This window comes from Impatiens glandulifera, chromosome 8 (assembly GCF_907164915.1).
Source record: "Impatiens glandulifera chromosome 8, dImpGla2.1, whole genome shotgun sequence".
NCBI classification, from domain to species: Eukaryota; Viridiplantae; Streptophyta; class Magnoliopsida; order Ericales; family Balsaminaceae; genus Impatiens; species Impatiens glandulifera.
This window is the reverse complement of record NC_061869.1, coordinates 35497649-35516026: the sequence shown is the minus strand read 5'-3', so window position 1 is coordinate 35516026 and position 18378 is coordinate 35497649. Positions and strand designations below refer to the sequence as shown.

Here is an 18378-nt window from a genome sequence, read left to right as displayed (position 1 = left end):
CAGGATAAATCAGAAAAGCAATCTTCCAAGTACAGACAACTGTCCAACCGACAGTTGCCATATGAGTAAAAGACAAACCTAGCCGGTTTGACCTACACTAGAAGACTAGACCGCCAGGTCTGAAGACTAGAACCGTCAGGTCTGAATCACTGACCTCTGCTCAACCAATCAGATTCAGGAAATGAATGTGATCGTTGGCACATTTCACCTATAAAAGAAGGAGCTGAAGAGGAGTAAATGCGGAGTTACAAGTTCTGAATTTTCTACAGCCTAAGTGAAAAGATTGTGCCGATCTCTAGAAAGCTTAAGTGCTTATTTGAAGTGATTTACAATTTCGGTTAAAAAGTGTACGAGTGTTTATCGAGCAGGAAATAAGTCTCGATCGAATTGTGTTCGTATTCCTCAGTGAATATCCTTCTCGCGGTTTCGAGAGGAAGGATTGACGTAGGAGCTTGATCTCCGAACATCATAAAAACCTGCCTTGTTATTTACTTTCCGCCGCTTTAACTTTCTAACCGATCTGCACTAACCGACTAATACCGCTCCAACCACTCAACATCATCTAAACCGAATTACTAAGCTCCAAAACCGACCCCATCATTTCCCAAACCTGTCTTATTAAAAACCGGTTCTGCCTATCTCGTGTGTATGGCTACTTCAACCTAAAAACAACCACTCTCGCGCTTGAACTCAGTTCAAGGGTTTGTGACAGTTTGTGTAGTATTGAACCCCGGTGTTAATCTTTAACCGATTAATTACCACCTTTGAGTGAGACGCGATAACCTGCCAGACCCGGTCCGCCAGCCGCGACCTAGATCCTAAACAGTGTGGAATATAATTGTTGATAAAAGTATAGTGTTGGTTAGAAGTATTATTCAATCTCATTTTATTTATAATATTTGTATTCTAAAAAAAATTTATTAATATTATTTTGTAATTAAAATTAGTATTAATATCTTAATTTTATTTAATTAAAAATATAAAATATTATTATTTTTATATATAAAAATATTTAAGTGTTTTTAATTTAATAAAATATAATATTATTTTTATAATATTATTTTTGAAAAATGATATATATAGTACCTTATATTTGATTTGGTAAGAAAGAGAAAATATGAAAAAATATTTTTTTTTTTGTGTTTTTTTCAAAAATATGTTTTATATTTTTTAACCAATTATATGTTTTATATTTTTAACCAAATTAGGTAGGTGCGGTATAATAAGGTGTATAAGAGTGTGTATATATCATTTTTCTTATTTTTTATAATATATAAAATATATTGAATGATTCAATCTTTTTTTTATTAATTTCAAATAGTTTTTTATTCGTCTAAGTCGTTTATTTAGTAACCTATATTATAAATGTGATATAATCTTTTTAATAATAAAATTTATTAAAATATTTTATATTTATATTTTTAAATAATTATTTTAATATAAAATTGTTATTTTATTTTTAAGTTTTTATATTTTAATTAATTTGTTGGCAAGTGTTTTTAAGCAACCATTAGTTAGTTGTATTATTTGATATGCATAGGACCATTTGGCTTATCCGAGCCCTTTCATCAATCTTCTCTCTCTTCAGCTCAATCTGCCTTGTGACTTGCGAACCTCCCGAATCTTCTCACTCCAGTCGATCAGTCCCAACGAGCCATCTATATCTTCTTTCCATCTCTCTCTCACTGCTTCTCACTAATTCCACCGCCTGAATCGTGGTCTTCTCTTGCTCCGGATCTTGTATCACTCATTCTCAATTGGATGGCTGAGGGAAAGCTTCAAATTTATCATGATCTTCTATCGGAACCAAGTGATCAAATTTGCACTGACAAAGGTACGAGCATTTTATGCTTATGTATTCCTTCAATCCTCTCTAATCTCGCGAGCTCATTTGTTTCGATCTTGATTCTTGTGTGTTTTCCGATTGCTTGCTTGCTTGCGAGATCGATCTAAGCGCACCAATTCCCTTGATTAATTCGATTGCGATTTTCATTTACCATCCATTACAAACCATGACCTATGTTTGACATTCTAGCTAGTATGGTCTCAAGTTCCATTCCATGGATGATTCATATCTGAAATCATATTTGATTTTAGGTATATTCGGTCCCTGTGCTCAGAATGTTTCCACTGTTTTGTTATGAATTAGAAGACTGATTCTATATCTTTTCCTTCTTAAGAATAAATGCATATATAGTATGATCTTGTATACTGCTTTTATCTTGAGTTCATTGCTTGTTCATCCTTTAGAGCATAATTAACATTATTAGCTAGATTAAGAAAATTTATCTTACATTTTGTTGTTAAGTTTCTTGATGTTGTGTAGATATATATTGTTTCTATAACCTGCAGTATTCATCCTTACTGTTTTTGTTTTCTAATGAATTGATACTTGGATATCTTCTGCATGGCTTACTAATTTAGTATTATTTTAGATGTAATCAATCAATTACTCTATATGTCATGAATCTAGGCGTACAATAACATTAATTGTGATTTTTCCTTCTTTGTCCAAACCTTAGCTTCATTATGTCTGTCTAGCATTACTTATCCATTGGTGATGCACTTTTGTATTTTTTTATGACCAGTTACTTCAGATCAAGCAATACCTGAGAACATTCCTTTGTCACCTCAATGGCTTTATGCCAAACCAAGTGAGACAAAGATAGTAAGTTCCTTCTTTATTACCATAGAATACCCTTTTGTTTCCATTCAGTTCTATTTATGTTGTTTTTTTGTCTTATTTTTCACTAGGATGTAAGAACACCAAGTTCTCTTTCTCTCGGGCATTCTGTTGAATCCAATCAGAAGGAAGTTTGGCGTACGGATGTTCCCGAGGAGAAAAAGAAATGGAGAAGAAATCTGATTGAGACCGACACTACCCTTCGCTGGCGTGAAGAAGAGAGAGAAACTGGATTACTTGGTAGAAGAGATCGCAAGAAGACTGATCGACCTGCAGGAAGGGAAACCATTGAAAATAAGGTTTGCCTTCTTCTGAAAGATGGAACGGTGTTTCTAACCGCAGTTCCGGGCAGGACTCCACTAGGCGTGATGGCAAGTGGTCATCGAGGTGGACTCCCGATGACAAAACTACCAAGGAACCTCTGAATGAGAAGAAGGTGGATGTCGAGAAGGAAGAGGCTAATACTGAACATGAATTAGATTCTCGTGACAAATGGAGGCCACACCATAGAATGGAAGGGAATTCTACTGGATCCAGCTCATATCGTGTTGCACCTGGTTTTGAGGAGAAAGGAAAGATCGAGGGAGGAGTTAAGGCGGGGTTTAACTTAGGAAGAGGAAGATCTAATGGGACTTCTCCTTTGGGAATTCCGGGAACTTTAGGCTTTTCAACGAATACTTTTATCTATCCTAGGGGAAAGCTTCTTGATATCTATCGAATGGAAAATTTTATGGAACCGTCCTTTGTCACTATTCTTGAAGGGTTGGAAGAAGCTCCTCCCATAACGCAAACTACTCACCTCCAACCACTGGCTTTTGTGACTCCAGATGAAGAAGAGGAGGTAAGCCCTTGCCTTAACTTGCATATGCGACTCACCCAGGGTAGTTCAGTTTTGAACTAAGAGACTGAGGTCTCAAATTGTATTCCCAATAAAAGCACCTTTATCTTGAAGAGGGGAGACGTTGTGCTAGCCTTCCTCTAGGAAGAAAAAAAACCATGGTCTAAATTAAATTTGTATATGTGATCTTATTGTCCATTTTGTACTAGCCCTCCGGGAAAAAAATTTAAAATTGTGTATGGGATCTTATTGGTAATATTCTATTGAATAGGCTATCCTAGAAGATGTTTTGAAAGGAAAAATCTCTAGCAGCGGTGGGGCTATATACAATTCATTTCAGAAGGAAAGATCAAATGATGGCACAAAAGGTTGTTAATTTCTGAATCACTCTTCTTCCATATTTTTTTCTGAATCTTACCAATTTTTCTTCCTTCCTTCCAGAGACGTGTGAATTGGAATCAAATGCTCTTTCTTCTACATTAGCTGAAGACAATGTCAATCTCCTTGTCGACGACACAAAGGGTAATGCTTGTCCCAATGGTGAGGATGGAATTTTTAAAATTTTCTTTCACACAATCTGATATTATATAAATTAGGGTTTCGAAGGACCAACTACACATGTCAATGGATTGTAATAATTATTGTTATTTATTTTAATTTGTTGGTTATCTAGTTATTATAATTAGAATAATAGGATTAAGAGTTTAAAGTCTCGAGTTCGAATTGAAGTGGGGGTGGGGTCATGCGGCAGGATGCTGTGCAGACTCCTCTAAGTTCCTTGGTCTAGAAAAAGAAAAAGAAATTGATAGTAGGATTATGACTACCCTATTCTATATAGGTGACTTAAGTAGTCAGTTTAGTTATGCAATTCAATTATCTATTACTATTAATTTCCAGGCCACATGTCTACGTGTGATTGGAATTGTCCTTCGAAACCCTAATTTATATCTCGTATCATAATCCCTAGGCACCACCATCATGATAGAGAGAGTTTTGTAATTGTTTTTTTTGGGTGCATTTTCAGAAGATCTGTAAAACCGACTGTTCTTAGTGGCTGACAAAGCCTACAACAGGCTTGATGAGAATGGTGCTATTGATGTAGTAAAGGCTTTGCAGCCCGAAAATCTGGATTCAGCATTTAGTGGACGTCCTTTCCCCACTGACTTTTTATCAGCAGCTACAGGTGATACTATTACTTTCAAAAAGTTAAATTACATTCAAACAGTGCAAATCATGCTGTACTCAAAGATTCTGTTCGTCAGCTACGGTAATAATAAGGGTCAATCTTCTTCCGGATGATTCAAATGGTTTGTTTATTCCCTTCATTAGAATGGGGAAACTACAATCTTCATCATCAGAAGGAAACCAATTGTCAGTCAGTATCTACAACCAGAAGAATTGAGTTTATACTACCTTGATCCTCAAGGAGATATTCAGGGACCATTTCTGGGGGCCGACATTATCTCATGGTATGACAAGGATTCTTCGGAATTGACTTGCGGTACGTTTAGAAGATGCTCCCAAAGACTCCCTTTCCATGAGCTGGGTCAAATCATGCCACATCTCATAAACGATTTACCGTCCGAAAGTGAACAGCATAGAGTTCTTCTAGAAAACGAAAACTGGAACTGAAATTGGTCCGTGTATCTGAACCGGCTGATCAGCACTGGCAGTTGTCTGGTCTAACATCCTCCTCGATCAAGAGTACCGAGAATGAGGTGTGTTTCCTTACCACTCTTCCGGTATTACTGAGCCTATTTTCATATTTTGTCACAATATTATTGAAAAATCGTAAATTTTAAAATTGAAAGTGATTTTTTATTTGTTTGTTTAAGATTGATTTTTTAAATCATGACCCAGATTATAGTAAAAATAAATTCTTTTTATTTTGTATACAATTATTTTATTGATATGACCCAAATTATTTTAGTTTTTTGCTTCATCTGGTATAGCATGATCAAATTGGGTTGTTTTGATGTCAACTTTTTCATGTTGATGATCATCATATGAAAAAATCTGCATTATGTTTGTAAAAAATTTCAATGATCGAAAATAAAATCATATACCAGATGAAGCAAAAATTGTATTATAATTTGAATATCTAAAATATGATTGCTCACAAACGAAATAACAAAAATCACACTATATTCGGGATGATGATGTAAAAATAATCTAATAATCATCGAAGAAAATCTAATACTGAACGGAAAAATGCACTTTTGATTTTTGTCGCTTTTCAATGAGACCGTGATTCTGATAAAGATTATAACAAATTGCTAGTTTCCAAATAGGCTATTATTGTCCTTTTCTGAAAAAAAAGGTCAACGTTTGAAAGTTGCCGTTCAAAACGTAACATTACGCAATTTGTGGACATGAGCTCTTGCGCTTTACCATTAACCATGAGTCCTCATTGGATCATTTTTATACTATTTTTAAAATATTATGATTTTTGACTAACAATTAACAAATGTGGATTTTTGAAGATCTCACTATCTAACATGTAAAAATGTTGGTAAGAAACAAGTCAATTATTCACACTATCTGCATTTGCTTGTGTTATGCAGGAATGATGTTCCCCTCGTTTGGAAATGAGTTTAGAGAACCGGGCATGGACAGCAGAAACGATAATGCTCTGCACCCGTTTGGTTTGTTATTATCTGAGCTAGAAGGAAATTATGCAAGACGCGACCAACAGCCATCTGACCACATCAGCATAAACACAAACTATAGAGCCGGAAGAGCTAGCCCATTTGGAACCCTCGAGGGTTCGGCTCACATTTCCGATACTTGGCCAAATATTAACCAAGAATCTATTCTCGAAAACCTCATTGTATTGAAACAACAGCAGCAGATTCAACGCGAACGTGAACGTGAAGCCCAGCTTCAACAACAGCAACAGAGGCTCCATATGCAGCAAATATACAGACAGGAAATGCAGAGGCAGTCTCTTATCGAACAAATGATACAGAACCGTAAAGAAGAAGCTGCCCTCGAGCAAATTTTATTGAAGAAGCAGCAGCAGCAACAGAATTACTTGTATCAAGTGAAACTCAATCAAGTGGATCTATCGGAGCTTGTCTCACGAGCAAAGTTTAATCATCATCCTGAAGATGAAATCAATCAATTTCATCGGATGGCAGCCCGCCCTCATACTGCGGGGCTGAGCCCGTTGGATATTTACCACCATCAGCAGCATCAACAACAACAACAACTGCAAATGCCAAGGGAAATGCAAATGAATTCTGTTGAGAGGCGATGGCAGGAAGGAAACGAGTGGAATGATTCACACGTTCGAGTATTGCAACAACAAGAGAAGAAGAAGTGGGAGTCGGAAATGAATCATTCTCTTCCGATGTATGAAGATCCTACGAGTTTATGGATGTCTGCGGGTGCTGTGGATGAGGATAGTTCCAAGACATTACTTATGGAATTGCTCCACCAGAAACATGATGGACTAGGATCTTACGCGGGAGTGTCCAATGTTGGTGTAACCCATGAAAAGGAAAGTGGCAACCGCAAATCTGATATGAATGTCTTGGATGACACGGCAGACCACTACAGACACAACCACCGATTACTGTTTGCTGGTAATTTCTTATATTTTATTGGTTTATTCCAAATAGCTTGTTATGAAGGACTGTTTGTGATTTTGTTTTGGTTGTTTAGGTGGGGCAGAAAATGTAAGGATGAATGAAGGAAAGGGGTAGTAATGGTATAAGGAAGGGGAAGGGTTAAGACGATATAATAGTAATAGCGTTGATACAACATCGTTTAGCGAGATGTTGATCAGAAGTAATAGTAATAATATGAAGAAGGCTGTGGCGGGGCAAAGTGAGGATGGGGTTGGAGGATCGGAGGTGGGGATGGAAATGGGGAAAGGTGGTGGTGGTGGTGGGGGTGGTGGGAAGAAGAAAGGAAAGAAAGGGAGGCAACTTGATCCGGCTCTTCTTGGATTTAAGGTGACAAGTAATCGAATTATGAAGGGTGAAATTCAAAGGATAGATGATTAACACACTCTCTAGTCATTCATTTCCTCTTTTTTTATTTGATTTGATTTCTAGTGTATATTATTACATAATAGGATATATATATATATATATTGGTGTAGTGTATTATTACTTACCACCTACAGACTACTTCAGTTGAGGAGCAGCAGCTATACATACAAAGTGTAGAGAGCATTTTATTTCATTCAAATTACCATTTCTTTCTCTTTGATCCTGTCTAACTCTAACCTGACCTTAAGCATAATGACATAGAAAAGTGTTTCAAGGGAGTTGCAACAAGAATGGATATAAGGGGGCAATAGTGAATAGGGTGGGGAGGGGAAATTGGAGCAAATGACACTTAAAAAAAAAAAAAAAAACGTTGGGGATATTTTTTTTGGACGAAAATGCCCCCGTTGCGAGACGCAACCGGCATTCGCAAGACGGATTTTTGTCTCGCGAATGTCGCCATTCGCGAGACGTACCCGACAATCGCGAGACGAATTTTTTTTATTTTTTTTAAAAAAAAATCGTCTCCCGAATGTCGGGTGCGTCTCGCGAATGCCGATTGCGTCTCGCGATTGTGGACGTCTCGCGACATGGGCAAAATCGTTCAAAAAGAATTATAAGTGTCACCGTACTTTTTTTTTATGCGCTAACACTTTTTACAAATAATCCATTATTTAGTGTCATCTCGTGGAGAGTGCACTTATAGTTCTATTTTATTTTCAAGATTTTTTTGTTATCATTTTTGTCTCATAAAACTGAGACGGCACTATTTATATCATATTATAACATTATTTAAAAAGACGTTTTTACATATAATTCGTTAGTGTGTGGCACTAACTGGAAATAATTCCCGGAATTTTTTTAAAAAAAAGTTGATTGTAAACACTGTGTCCTTTTGTAAATATGATAATGTTCAAATATATAATTATTTATTTGGTATACTCATATTTAAAAGTTTATTTATTTAGTTTTAAAAAACAAAATAGTGAAACATTCATGAGAATCATTTTCTCAATTGCTTAAACTTTGAAAGTGTATGTGTAACTCATAAAGTAAATTATTATCCGGTTAATGTTCTAATAAAGACGTTTGTGTGAGAATGAGAAATATAATCTTTTAATTAAGATTCTTGTATAATAAATAGTATACTTCAATCATTTATTTATGGAAAAAAGCTCACTTAGACGTATGTACTTGTACAACTAGCTCACATAAACGTATGTACTAATAAAAGGTCATTTAAACGTATGTACTATCAAAAATTGGCTCATTTAGCCTCTTTTAGTAACCATGGTTAACTTTTATTTTTAAATTTATATATTTATTAATTAAATATTAATATATTTTCTCTCTCTTTCCTTTTCATTTATTATTTCATTTATTTCTAATAAATGAACTCTTTATTTTTTCTTTTTTATAATTTTTTATTATTTTTATATGAGTATTTATGATTGATTGTTTTAATTTTATTTTATATATAAGAGCATTCATTATTAATTATTTTAATTCTATATTTCTTCTTCTTTTTTATATATATATATATTTTTATATTCACATTCATTATTAATTATTTTAAAATTATTTAATCCCAATAATTAAATATAATAATAATTTTTTTTTCAACAATAAAAATCCTTTAACACAAAAATAAATTAATTAAAAATTAAGAATTGAATAATAATAAAAACTCATTCATCAAACAAAAGAGTAATAATCAAATATTAGACAAAATAATTCATTTACTACTAATATAAGCAGTGATAAAAATTAAATAAAAATTATTAATTTCATTTTTATTTATATAGAAAAAACATTTTTTTCATTTTTATTATATTAAATTAAATATAAAAAATCTTCAAAAAAATAGTACACTAAAATATAAATTTTTAAATAAGTTGTTAATTTAAAAAAAATGAGAATTTAAGAAATATGAAAAATAAAAATTAATAGAAAAAGAAGATGAAATATAAAAGAGGAATTAATATTAAAATAATAAAAAATTTAAGAATAAAATAAATTACCTAATTTAATTAATGAAAAAGAAGGAGAGAGAAAATATATTAATATTTAATTAATAAATATATAAATTTAAAAATAAAAATTAACCATGGTTATTAAAAGAGGCTAAATGAGCCCATTTTTGATAGTACATATGTTTAAATGACCTTTTATTAGTACATACGTCTAAGTGAGCTAGTTGTACAAGTACATACGTCTAAGTGAGCTTTTTTCCTTTATTTATTATATAAGTTATTTACTTTTTATATTATATAAAAGAAAGACAAAATTAAAAAAAAAATTGAACTTTGATTGGGCCGAATGATGTTTGAGGCCCGAAAATAATTAGGAGGGAAGCGTTCCCGCCAATTCCCTCTTACTCTCTCTCTCTCAAACACACACACACACACACAAAACTTTCTCTTTTCCTTGAATTGAAAACTCGTGGTTTGAGATCAAGCAAAAAGGAAATCAATGGAGATTGTTCTTCCCCAAAGAAGAGTTCCTGCCGCTGAAATAGTTCCAACTCTTCCACTCTACCGTTCTGCTCCACCCCTTGAAGTCAGACTCGAAGATTTCGAGATTTTTGCTATTCATCGTCTCCGAGGCGAGTATCTCCACTTTCTCTTACTTTGCAAGATTTTTTGTTTGATTTGTTTGCCGATGCTCTTGCAGTTCTTCAAGGAATATCCGATGGATTATCCAGAGGCAAGAAACCCGATGAGATGGAGATATCGGTTAGTTCATTCATCTTCAACTACTCTTCTACAGATGTTGTTGACTTTCAACTTGTAAGATTTGCTCAATTTCATTTTCTAGGTTAGAGATCTCTGGAAGTCAAATATGATCCAGCCACAAACTTCTTCTGACGAAATTAACAAGGACATCATCTCGCACTTCGTACTTCGTCTAGTTTATTGCCGAACGTAAGTTCGTTACAGTCAATAAAACAGTCTTCATTGAAACTTTACTTCTTGCAACCTGTTTCCCTCATTTTATCAGGGAGATTTGAGAAAATGGTTCCTTTCAATGGAGACTACACTCTTTCGTTACCGATTACGTCTTGAAAAAGCTGAAGCTCAGGTAAATATTGATGCCTGAACATTTCATTGAGGTTGTGCCATTAATTGATTTGCTATTGCCCCATTTTCTCATAGAGAGCACTCATGGTGGAATTTGATCTTCCCTACAAAGTGGTTTCAAATACTGAATTGGAGGTACTACTTGCAGTATAATGAATGAATGAATGAATCAGTATTTATCTTCTCACATATGCTAGCTTAACCATTTTTAAACCATAATTATCCATTTCCTTTGTTAGAATTTGAAGGAAAAGCTGAACCAAGTTGCAAGGTCCATGGGTCAATCTCTATCTACTGGTTGGTAACTGCTGATCATTACTTTTTGTCCTGAAATCTTGATTTGTGTCTTGGATACCTTGTCTTGCATTGCTAGAGCATATTTGATATAGGATTATTATTATTATTTTTAGTTCAATGACTAAAATATCAATTGTATTTCATATTTAAAATGTTATTAAAAAATAAATAGTAATTTTAGTTGATTATTTGAATGATAAAGGGATTTATGATAGAATAAAGGTTTTTATTAAAGTATTTGAGAAAAAAATAGGAGATCTTACTGTGTTTTAACATTCTCCGTCTGGTTGTTTTTTTGGCAGGTGATACCATATTCTATAAGGTGTGTACTTCATAATTGAAGCAAACTGCAAGAATACACTCTTTAAAGGTCTAAGAAAAGAAGCACGGGTGATAGCTAATCTGCTAATGTATATTTGTTCATAGCAAGGAATACAAATAGGCACTGGGTATTGCATGTTACCCTTCGTCTAAAGCTTTAATACCATGTAAAAGTCGGTTATTATTACACAATCTCTATTATGTAATAATAACCAATTCTTCATCAATAAGAATTCTCAAAGTTCTTTTAAATGGTATCATAGTTTCAAGTTGAGATTCTTCAGTTGCCCTCCACTAATAGCTACTCCAACCATGTTGGAGGTTGGGTAAGAATCTCAACTTGTAACCTAAAAGCATGTAAAATCTCAAGATAAGTTTTATTATTATATTGAAAGTGTGGATCTTTTCACTAGTACACAAGAAATGTGAAGGTCACGCCACCCATGGGAAAAACCGAAACTGTCACAAAACAAGTTGGACAACTGTTGTCACAAGTTAACAAGAAAGATAAGAAACACAACATCACAATAATACATTAGATTTAGAGGCTTTACTCCAATTCAAGATTAAGTGAAGTTTTATTATTGCATAATGGAGATTGTGTATTATAAGATTCAATACCTTTAAGTTAAGATTGTAATCAAATCTAGTTTTTCTTGATCATCCACTGAAATGTCTTATATTATGAGATTATTTATTGTCACAATCAGACAAAAACTATAACTGTCCGTGTAGCAGTGGATGAATGAGCAAACATGGATCAAGTCAAATTCCTTAAAATTAGGATTAGGTGTTCCTCTAGATATGATATATACAGTGAAGCACATGAATATGCTGCTTTTTTTTCTCTTTATTTGGTGAAAAGGAGAAGATATCACATGCTTGGTTATATAAATAGGCTATATGTTGTCTTTTAATGTCAATAAGGTACCTTTTGAAGAAGTTCCAGAGCTTGTGGCCAGCCGAAGAGTATTCATCCAGAAAGGGTATGCATATGTAGCTATGAATCAGGTGAGTATTATCTTTATTCTTTTTTGTCCTCTTTATATGAATATTTTGATCATTTACCACAATGGAGATATTTACATTTGTGGGAATCATATAGGTGGTTTCCCTTCTTGTAACTCAATTTCGTAGCTATCTTTCGAAGGCACTGGTGCTGACTAACAGGTCACGATCTTTTCCTTTTAAGTGAATACAACTGTTTCTCTTTTCCTAAGAACGGACGATATAATTGAAACTTAAAAAATCATATGCACTCAATTCCATCAGAATTATAATATTCCAATTCCAATTCTTTATTTTAAATCACCTAACAAACAATAGATTTGGATTTGGACCCCAGTTCCAATTTCAATTCCGCCCAAACCAAACATAGCAACAATTATTACAAACATACTTGTTTACAATGCCTATGTATTTATTATAGTCTAATAATATATTCTAAACAATCTTCTTGCATATTTCTAAACAATCAACCTTTCCTATCTAGTGTTTAATAACTTTTTTCTTTTCCATATCAATCTCATGCATTAGAAACAAATGAACAGCATCATGTGCCTAGTTATGAGCTTAGTCTATTGTCAATGCTATGTTTTCTCAACTATCTTACATTTTATTTCTACACTAGACTGATAATTTCTTAAAAAAATCTTGAACTATAAATTTTTCATACTACACTAAAGACTTTTGTCTTTGACAAGGAGATACACACTGGTTACACTTGTATGCAAGCATGCAATAATTCCATGCATCTGAATAATGACTGCAACTGTAGTTAAAGAGCTTGATTGATGTAGTTTATTTTTTTGGAAAAAACCTTGTTTGATGAAATAGTAGATTATTTGGGTTAAATGAGAAAAATATCTTTGTATTTAATATTTTTAATTATTATAAAAATAAAAGTAAGGGTATTTTAGTTGATTATTTGAATAATTTGAATAATGAAGAATTGATGATAGGATAAGGGGTTATTTGGACAACCTTCATCAAACAAGGCCAAAGATTTTGCTACAGTTATATTTAGAAGCACAATACAGTTATTTCCTGTGTATGTCTGCTGATTTTCCCCTTTGTGTTTGTACTAACTTTTTATTGTGTATATCCTAAAGCAAAAAATTAGTATTTGATAGTTTCCAATAACTGTTGCTTTGATTTTCAGGAAGTGGACATCTACCATTAGAGATCAGGAGAAGGGTAGGCTGACTCCCGTAAGTGCTGCTTGATTTACTACATATGCCTTACATAGAACAAACTGTCTTTCATAGAAACTTCTTAACCTGAAATTTACATGAAGTATAGATTGTTGAAGCTCTATCAACTAGTTATTTGGGTCCTGACTATTCCCAGGTACTTCACCTTTCTAAATGTATATTGTTTCTGTGCATTTGGTCTTACATTTCTTCCGTTTATGTGTAACTCTCGTTTGTGTTTACTTGTGGCAGCCAAGTGAATCTGCAGAAATATCACTCAAGGATATAGAACAAGCAGCTAAGACTTCATTTCCTCTTTGCATGCGTCATCTATTTGATAAGGTATGACTTTACTACCTAGCAAAAGTAATTTGAACCTTTTTGAAAACTAATATTTTTTCACAACCTTTGTCGTAATTAAGATCTCATTAAGTATCACCAAAGTTAAAACTGGAAGTGGTTTTTTTTTTCTACGAGATTTATATTAATTTTGGATCATGATCAAGATTGTAGTGTGATTTTTGTTGTTTCATTTGGTATAAAAATAATTTTTTTAGATAACGATCCAAATTAAATTGTAATTTCTTGCTTCACTTGGTGTAAAAATATTTTTCTCCATTAATAGATTATATTTTGGATAATTTTGATCAATATCAAAGCTTTTGTAGTACAATACAGAAAACCAAGTTGAGGAAGACAATCAATATTAGTTATCAAGCAAGATGTAGAAGAACTACAGTTTATAATAGAATCCTCTATTTAAGTATAGATTTAGTTTCATTTCCTTTCTTGATTGTATTCTTTCATGATTGTGTTGGTTCGTGATGTGTTCATGTGTAGCTAAGAGAAGATCATCATTTGAAGCATGGAGGAAGAATGCAACTGGGCCTATTTATAAAGGTTAGATTTTCAACATAAACATATTATGTTCTTATTATGCATGGACTTGAGATTTTCAACATATCCAATTCTGCAGGGTGTTGGCTTGAAATTGGATGATGCCCTAGCATTCTGGAAAGCTGAGTTCTCAAGAAAGGTAAGATTATGCAGTATTAGCATTTTATCTGGTTCCTGTCTTCTAAAGGTTTTTATTTTCTCACATGCTAATGCTAGATAACCGATAGTTTTTTTTTTCTAAAGCGGTCAACTTTTTTATTTTCAAAAGAGGCGCGAACATCCTTCACAATTTACAAGAATATGAGAAGCAAGAACAAAATAGAACAAAAACAAGAGAGAAAATAGAAATGCCAAAAGCTTATATCAATATCTAGCCTAAATAGAAAATTAGAAACTTGTATTTTGTTACCATCACGATTCCATTGACAAATTGTCAAAGTTAAAATTGAAAGCGATTTTTCTTGAATTGGTTTAAGAATTTTCCGGATTATGATCTACATTAGAATTGTTTTTGTTATTTCATTTGCTATATCTCTTAAATGTGGCGAGGTTGTGAAGGAAGAAGGCCCCTTTATCCTCTCGCTTTCCACCATCTTTGCATGTTCTTTACGTTTGAACGCTGCTGGTTCTCCTTGCAGGTTGGTGCGGAGAGATTTGACAAAGAATATGCATATAGCATACGTCATAACTATGGAAAAGAAGGAAAGAGAACCGTGAGTGCCATCTTTGTTTCTTTATGAAGCTATTTTTTATTTTCTTTCTAAAACTTAAAATGTAAGTAAGTGTTATCTTGGTGGGTGAATGCAGGATTATACACCTTATTCTTGTCATAAGATAATTTCATCAACCCCTGGTGTTGGAGATCATCATGGATGCCCTTTCCGTCATTTCAGGTAACAGATAGCTAAGTTATTTCATTTATCCTGAAAGAAATCTTGATCTATACAAAGAAACATATCCTCAATAACCAGGGTATACTCAAGACATTTTAGATTTTTCGGTAGCTTGAGTGTTTTTTTTATCTGTTAGGGACATTTTTTGTATCTCTAAAAACAAAAATGCTGAAATATGGGAAGTTCTTTCTTTCTCTCGTCTCATTCCCATAGACACCTTTTATTCTTTATTTAGGGTACAAAATTCCATTCACAGTCAAAGTTAACTGAGTTAATCTGAATTTAGCATTTGTTTTTAGTCTCAGGTCAAGACCTTTCATTTTGGCAATCACTTTTGTATATTGATATGAATTTGGAATGTGTGGCTGACTAGGAGCTTGATTGATATGAGATTATATCCAAAAAAAATAGTTGCCTCTTATCAACCATTTCTTCAATCCCATCATTCAAAACTATCAAATTATTATTACTTTATTTTCTATAACATTTTATAATATAAAATACTAAGGATATTATTTTAATCATTTTATCTAAACCGATTTTTACAGTTATTAAAAAAATAAAGCTGATTTTTTCCAAATAATCCTACATTAAACAAGCTCTAGATACTGCAAAAATCGTGCGCATCACAGTGTTCTATTCTCATAAATTTTGCAATAAGCCCAATATGAACCAGTCAAGAATCTCTACACATGATGATTAACAGTATTATTTGCAGATGATAGTGATCTATATTACTAATAGTTTTTGCTTTTCCCAGTATTAACTGCAATTGAGTATTATGCTCTTCATACAGTGAGGATAACCTTAAAGCAGCTCTTTCCAAAATGGGAGTTGGCAATCGCCCTCTTGATGATGTGATGGGAAAAGTTCGTAATAGACATTATCAGGTGAGAAGATTATTTTCGATAAAACATTCAAAATGTCTGAAATATCCTCCATTCCTCCCCAACGTACTGAATAATAATAATATCTCCAAATTTAACTTGAGTGCAGTTGGCATGCACTTTAACCTTTGAAGCTATTCATGGATCATCATGTGATACTGGGATCAATCATCCTAACCAATATTTCAGCGACAGCCGCAAAATCCTCCAAGAGGTGAAAGTTTTATCTATCACATCCCTTTGAAAACTTGTGGAAGTTAAAATTGAAACTGATTTTCTTTTTGTTTGGTATGAGATTGTTTTTAGATCATGATTCATTCAAATTAGATGTGATTTTATAAAAGTTAGTTACCTAATGATAAAACTTATATAATTTAGGTAATATATTGCATACTTTGAGAGTTCCTTTTAATTGTAATTTATTGACGGATTTGCCCTTTCGTCAATGTTTTCTCTTGCAGAATAACCCCACAAAATAAGATAAAGGGATGTCCATGACCATGAGTAAGTAGTCTTTCCCATCAAACATGCAAATATTTTTGAAGGAATAATTCTCATATAAATTGAAATAATACATTTGATTTTTAGGTTATTTTTTTCCTGGAAAGCATTTTACACTCGATTTCTTGAATATTTTTTAAAAATGAATGTTCTTTTCTTGCTAGGATGGAGGTTCCAGTTCTTGAGTGATTTTGGAAGTGGAATGTTATTATTATGAAGGTGTCATCATAATGGTCAATGCCAGTTTAATTTGGCCTGAACAGTAACTGTTGTTATTCCCCTTGTAATATGTATATACCAAAACACTTCACTCTTAGATTTCATTTTCATAAAGATAAATATTATTTGGATCTGGACCATAAATGATTTTTTAAATACACTGTCTAACCCAAATCGATTTATGTTCTTATTGTCTATTTCTAAATCGATGTTTCCAGTATCTCCATCGATTCAGGGACAAGGTTTTCTTATATTTGTAGATTCAGGGCATAGCCGTAATTGCCGTCGTCGAAGTTTTTGTCGACGAACAAGAATAGAGAGAGAAGAGAGAGAAACGAAATGAAGGAAATGAAAAAATTTGAGAATATATATACACACTGTTCGACTTCGCGAAACGTAAAGTCCTTTCGCGTTACGCGAAAAAGGTAATTTTGTCTAAAAAAAAATAAAGTGGTCACCAGATCAATTTTAATTATCGGGTGACAACGGAGGCAAATGCCCCCTATCTTCAGGGTCATTTCGTCCAATTTCCCGTTTAAAACTATATTTAAAAAAGAAATTAGGTCCTACCGGGAGTCGAACCCAGGTCGCTGGATTCAAAGTCCAGAGTGCTAACCACTACACCATAGAACCTTTGATATTCTTTTATGATATTGGACTTAGATGAATTATAGTGTAGAATTTTTTGAAAATTAAATCAAACTGTGAATACAAACTGGCATTGGAGTGAAAGATCACAGTAAACACATCCATATCAAAAATACTATGCGTTTGTGGGATGACATTTTATCATTTATTTTAAGAGTAAAATGGTATGTGGCAATGATGATCTAGGACAAGTATATTTTGATTGGTGGTGGGAGTTCATTAAGCCAATTAATAGCCTATATATGGGTTGTGTGAGGGAAGAACATAAGTTTGAAATTTTAATTATTTGCTAGTACTGTTAGGCTAAACTTTGTTAATGTCCATGTTAACAAACAAAATTTGTTTAACATTAAAACCAGATAGATCAAAACATGATTGAATTCAAAGTTGGCATGATCTATGAATCAATGAACCTGATTTTTTTAGAATGCAAGAGAGACAAACTTGTAAGTGTTAAGAGACTTTTTTTATGGTAAAAACAATTAAACAATAAAATCTTTTCGGCAATTGAATGGGATGATAAGATCTTAGCAAAGATTAATACCACTCATTTATCAGACATAAGAGAATTTTGTAAAGTATATGAAACTTCCCCAACAATTGGTTTGCCAAGGTATTTGTGTAAAAAATGACTATCCAAGATGGTGTGGAACCATCACATTCCTTATTAAGAAGAGCAATTTTGCTAATAACCTTAGCAAAGAGATTGTGATTTGTGAATGTGGTCTTTTGCACTACTGAAACCTAATCCTCTCAATGCTTTTAGCTTATAGATTGATTTTCGATTTTTTACAGTAGTGGTGTTTCTTGTTATCCAAGTTCCATCAAAATCATGACATAAAATACCTATTTTTTTTTTTTGCATGTAGAGGATGGGAGGAAGAGCCACAAATGATAAGATAGGTGTTTCCTAACCTGGATTGTGTT

The 18378-nt window shown here is 33.1% G+C and overlaps 3 protein-coding genes and 1 non-coding gene across 5 annotated transcripts; 3 read left to right on the top strand and 1 right to left on the bottom strand.

Moving 5' to 3' along the window:
* The first annotated feature begins 1568 nt into the window (after nt 1–1568).
* On the top strand, nt 1569–4723 carry LOC124911545. Of its 2 annotated transcripts, none has more exons than XM_047452047.1 (6): nt 1569–1834; nt 2589–2668; nt 2755–3524; nt 3793–3889; nt 3963–4043; nt 4546–4723. In XM_047452047.1, exons 3-6 carry the CDS (start codon nt 3195–3197, stop codon nt 4554–4556), a joined length of 519 nt encoding a protein of 172 aa, XP_047308003.1. In that variant the 5' UTR covers nt 1569–1834; nt 2589–2668; nt 2755–3194; the 3' UTR covers nt 4557–4723. The 2 variants fall into 2 exon arrangements, with proteins under 2 accessions (XP_047308003.1, XP_047308002.1); XM_047452046.1 differs by having other exon boundaries at nt 3963–4061.
* A 1335-nt stretch (nt 4724–6058) lies between these two features.
* LOC124912139 (putative uncharacterized protein DDB_G0271606) lies at nt 6059–7713 on the top strand. The gene is made up of 2 exons (XM_047452703.1): nt 6059–7108; nt 7188–7713. Exons 1-2 carry the CDS (start codon nt 6088–6090, stop codon nt 7226–7228), a joined length of 1062 nt encoding a protein of 353 aa, XP_047308659.1. The 5' UTR covers nt 6059–6087; the 3' UTR covers nt 7229–7713.
* Nucleotides 7714–9941: 2228 nt separating this feature from the next.
* On the top strand, nt 9942–16937 carry LOC124912051 (probable DNA primase large subunit). The gene is given in 19 exon segments (XM_047452607.1): nt 9942–10121; nt 10190–10251; nt 10334–10444; nt 10517–10597; nt 10672–10731; nt 10836–10893; nt 11196–11215; nt 12142–12225; nt 12320–12384; nt 13376–13424; nt 13516–13563; nt 13659–13748; nt 14247–14306; nt 14383–14442; nt 14942–15016; nt 15111–15196; nt 15993–16086; nt 16193–16297; nt 16545–16937. Coding segments are annotated over 19 exon segments (1359 nt in total). The 5' UTR covers nt 9942–9988; the 3' UTR covers nt 16563–16937.
* A 427-nt stretch (nt 16938–17364) lies between these two features.
* On the bottom strand, nt 17365–17436 carry TRNAQ-UUG. The gene has a single exon. It is a non-coding gene; the product is annotated as a tRNA-Gln (tRNA).
* Nucleotides 17437–18378: the final 942 nt, after the last annotated feature.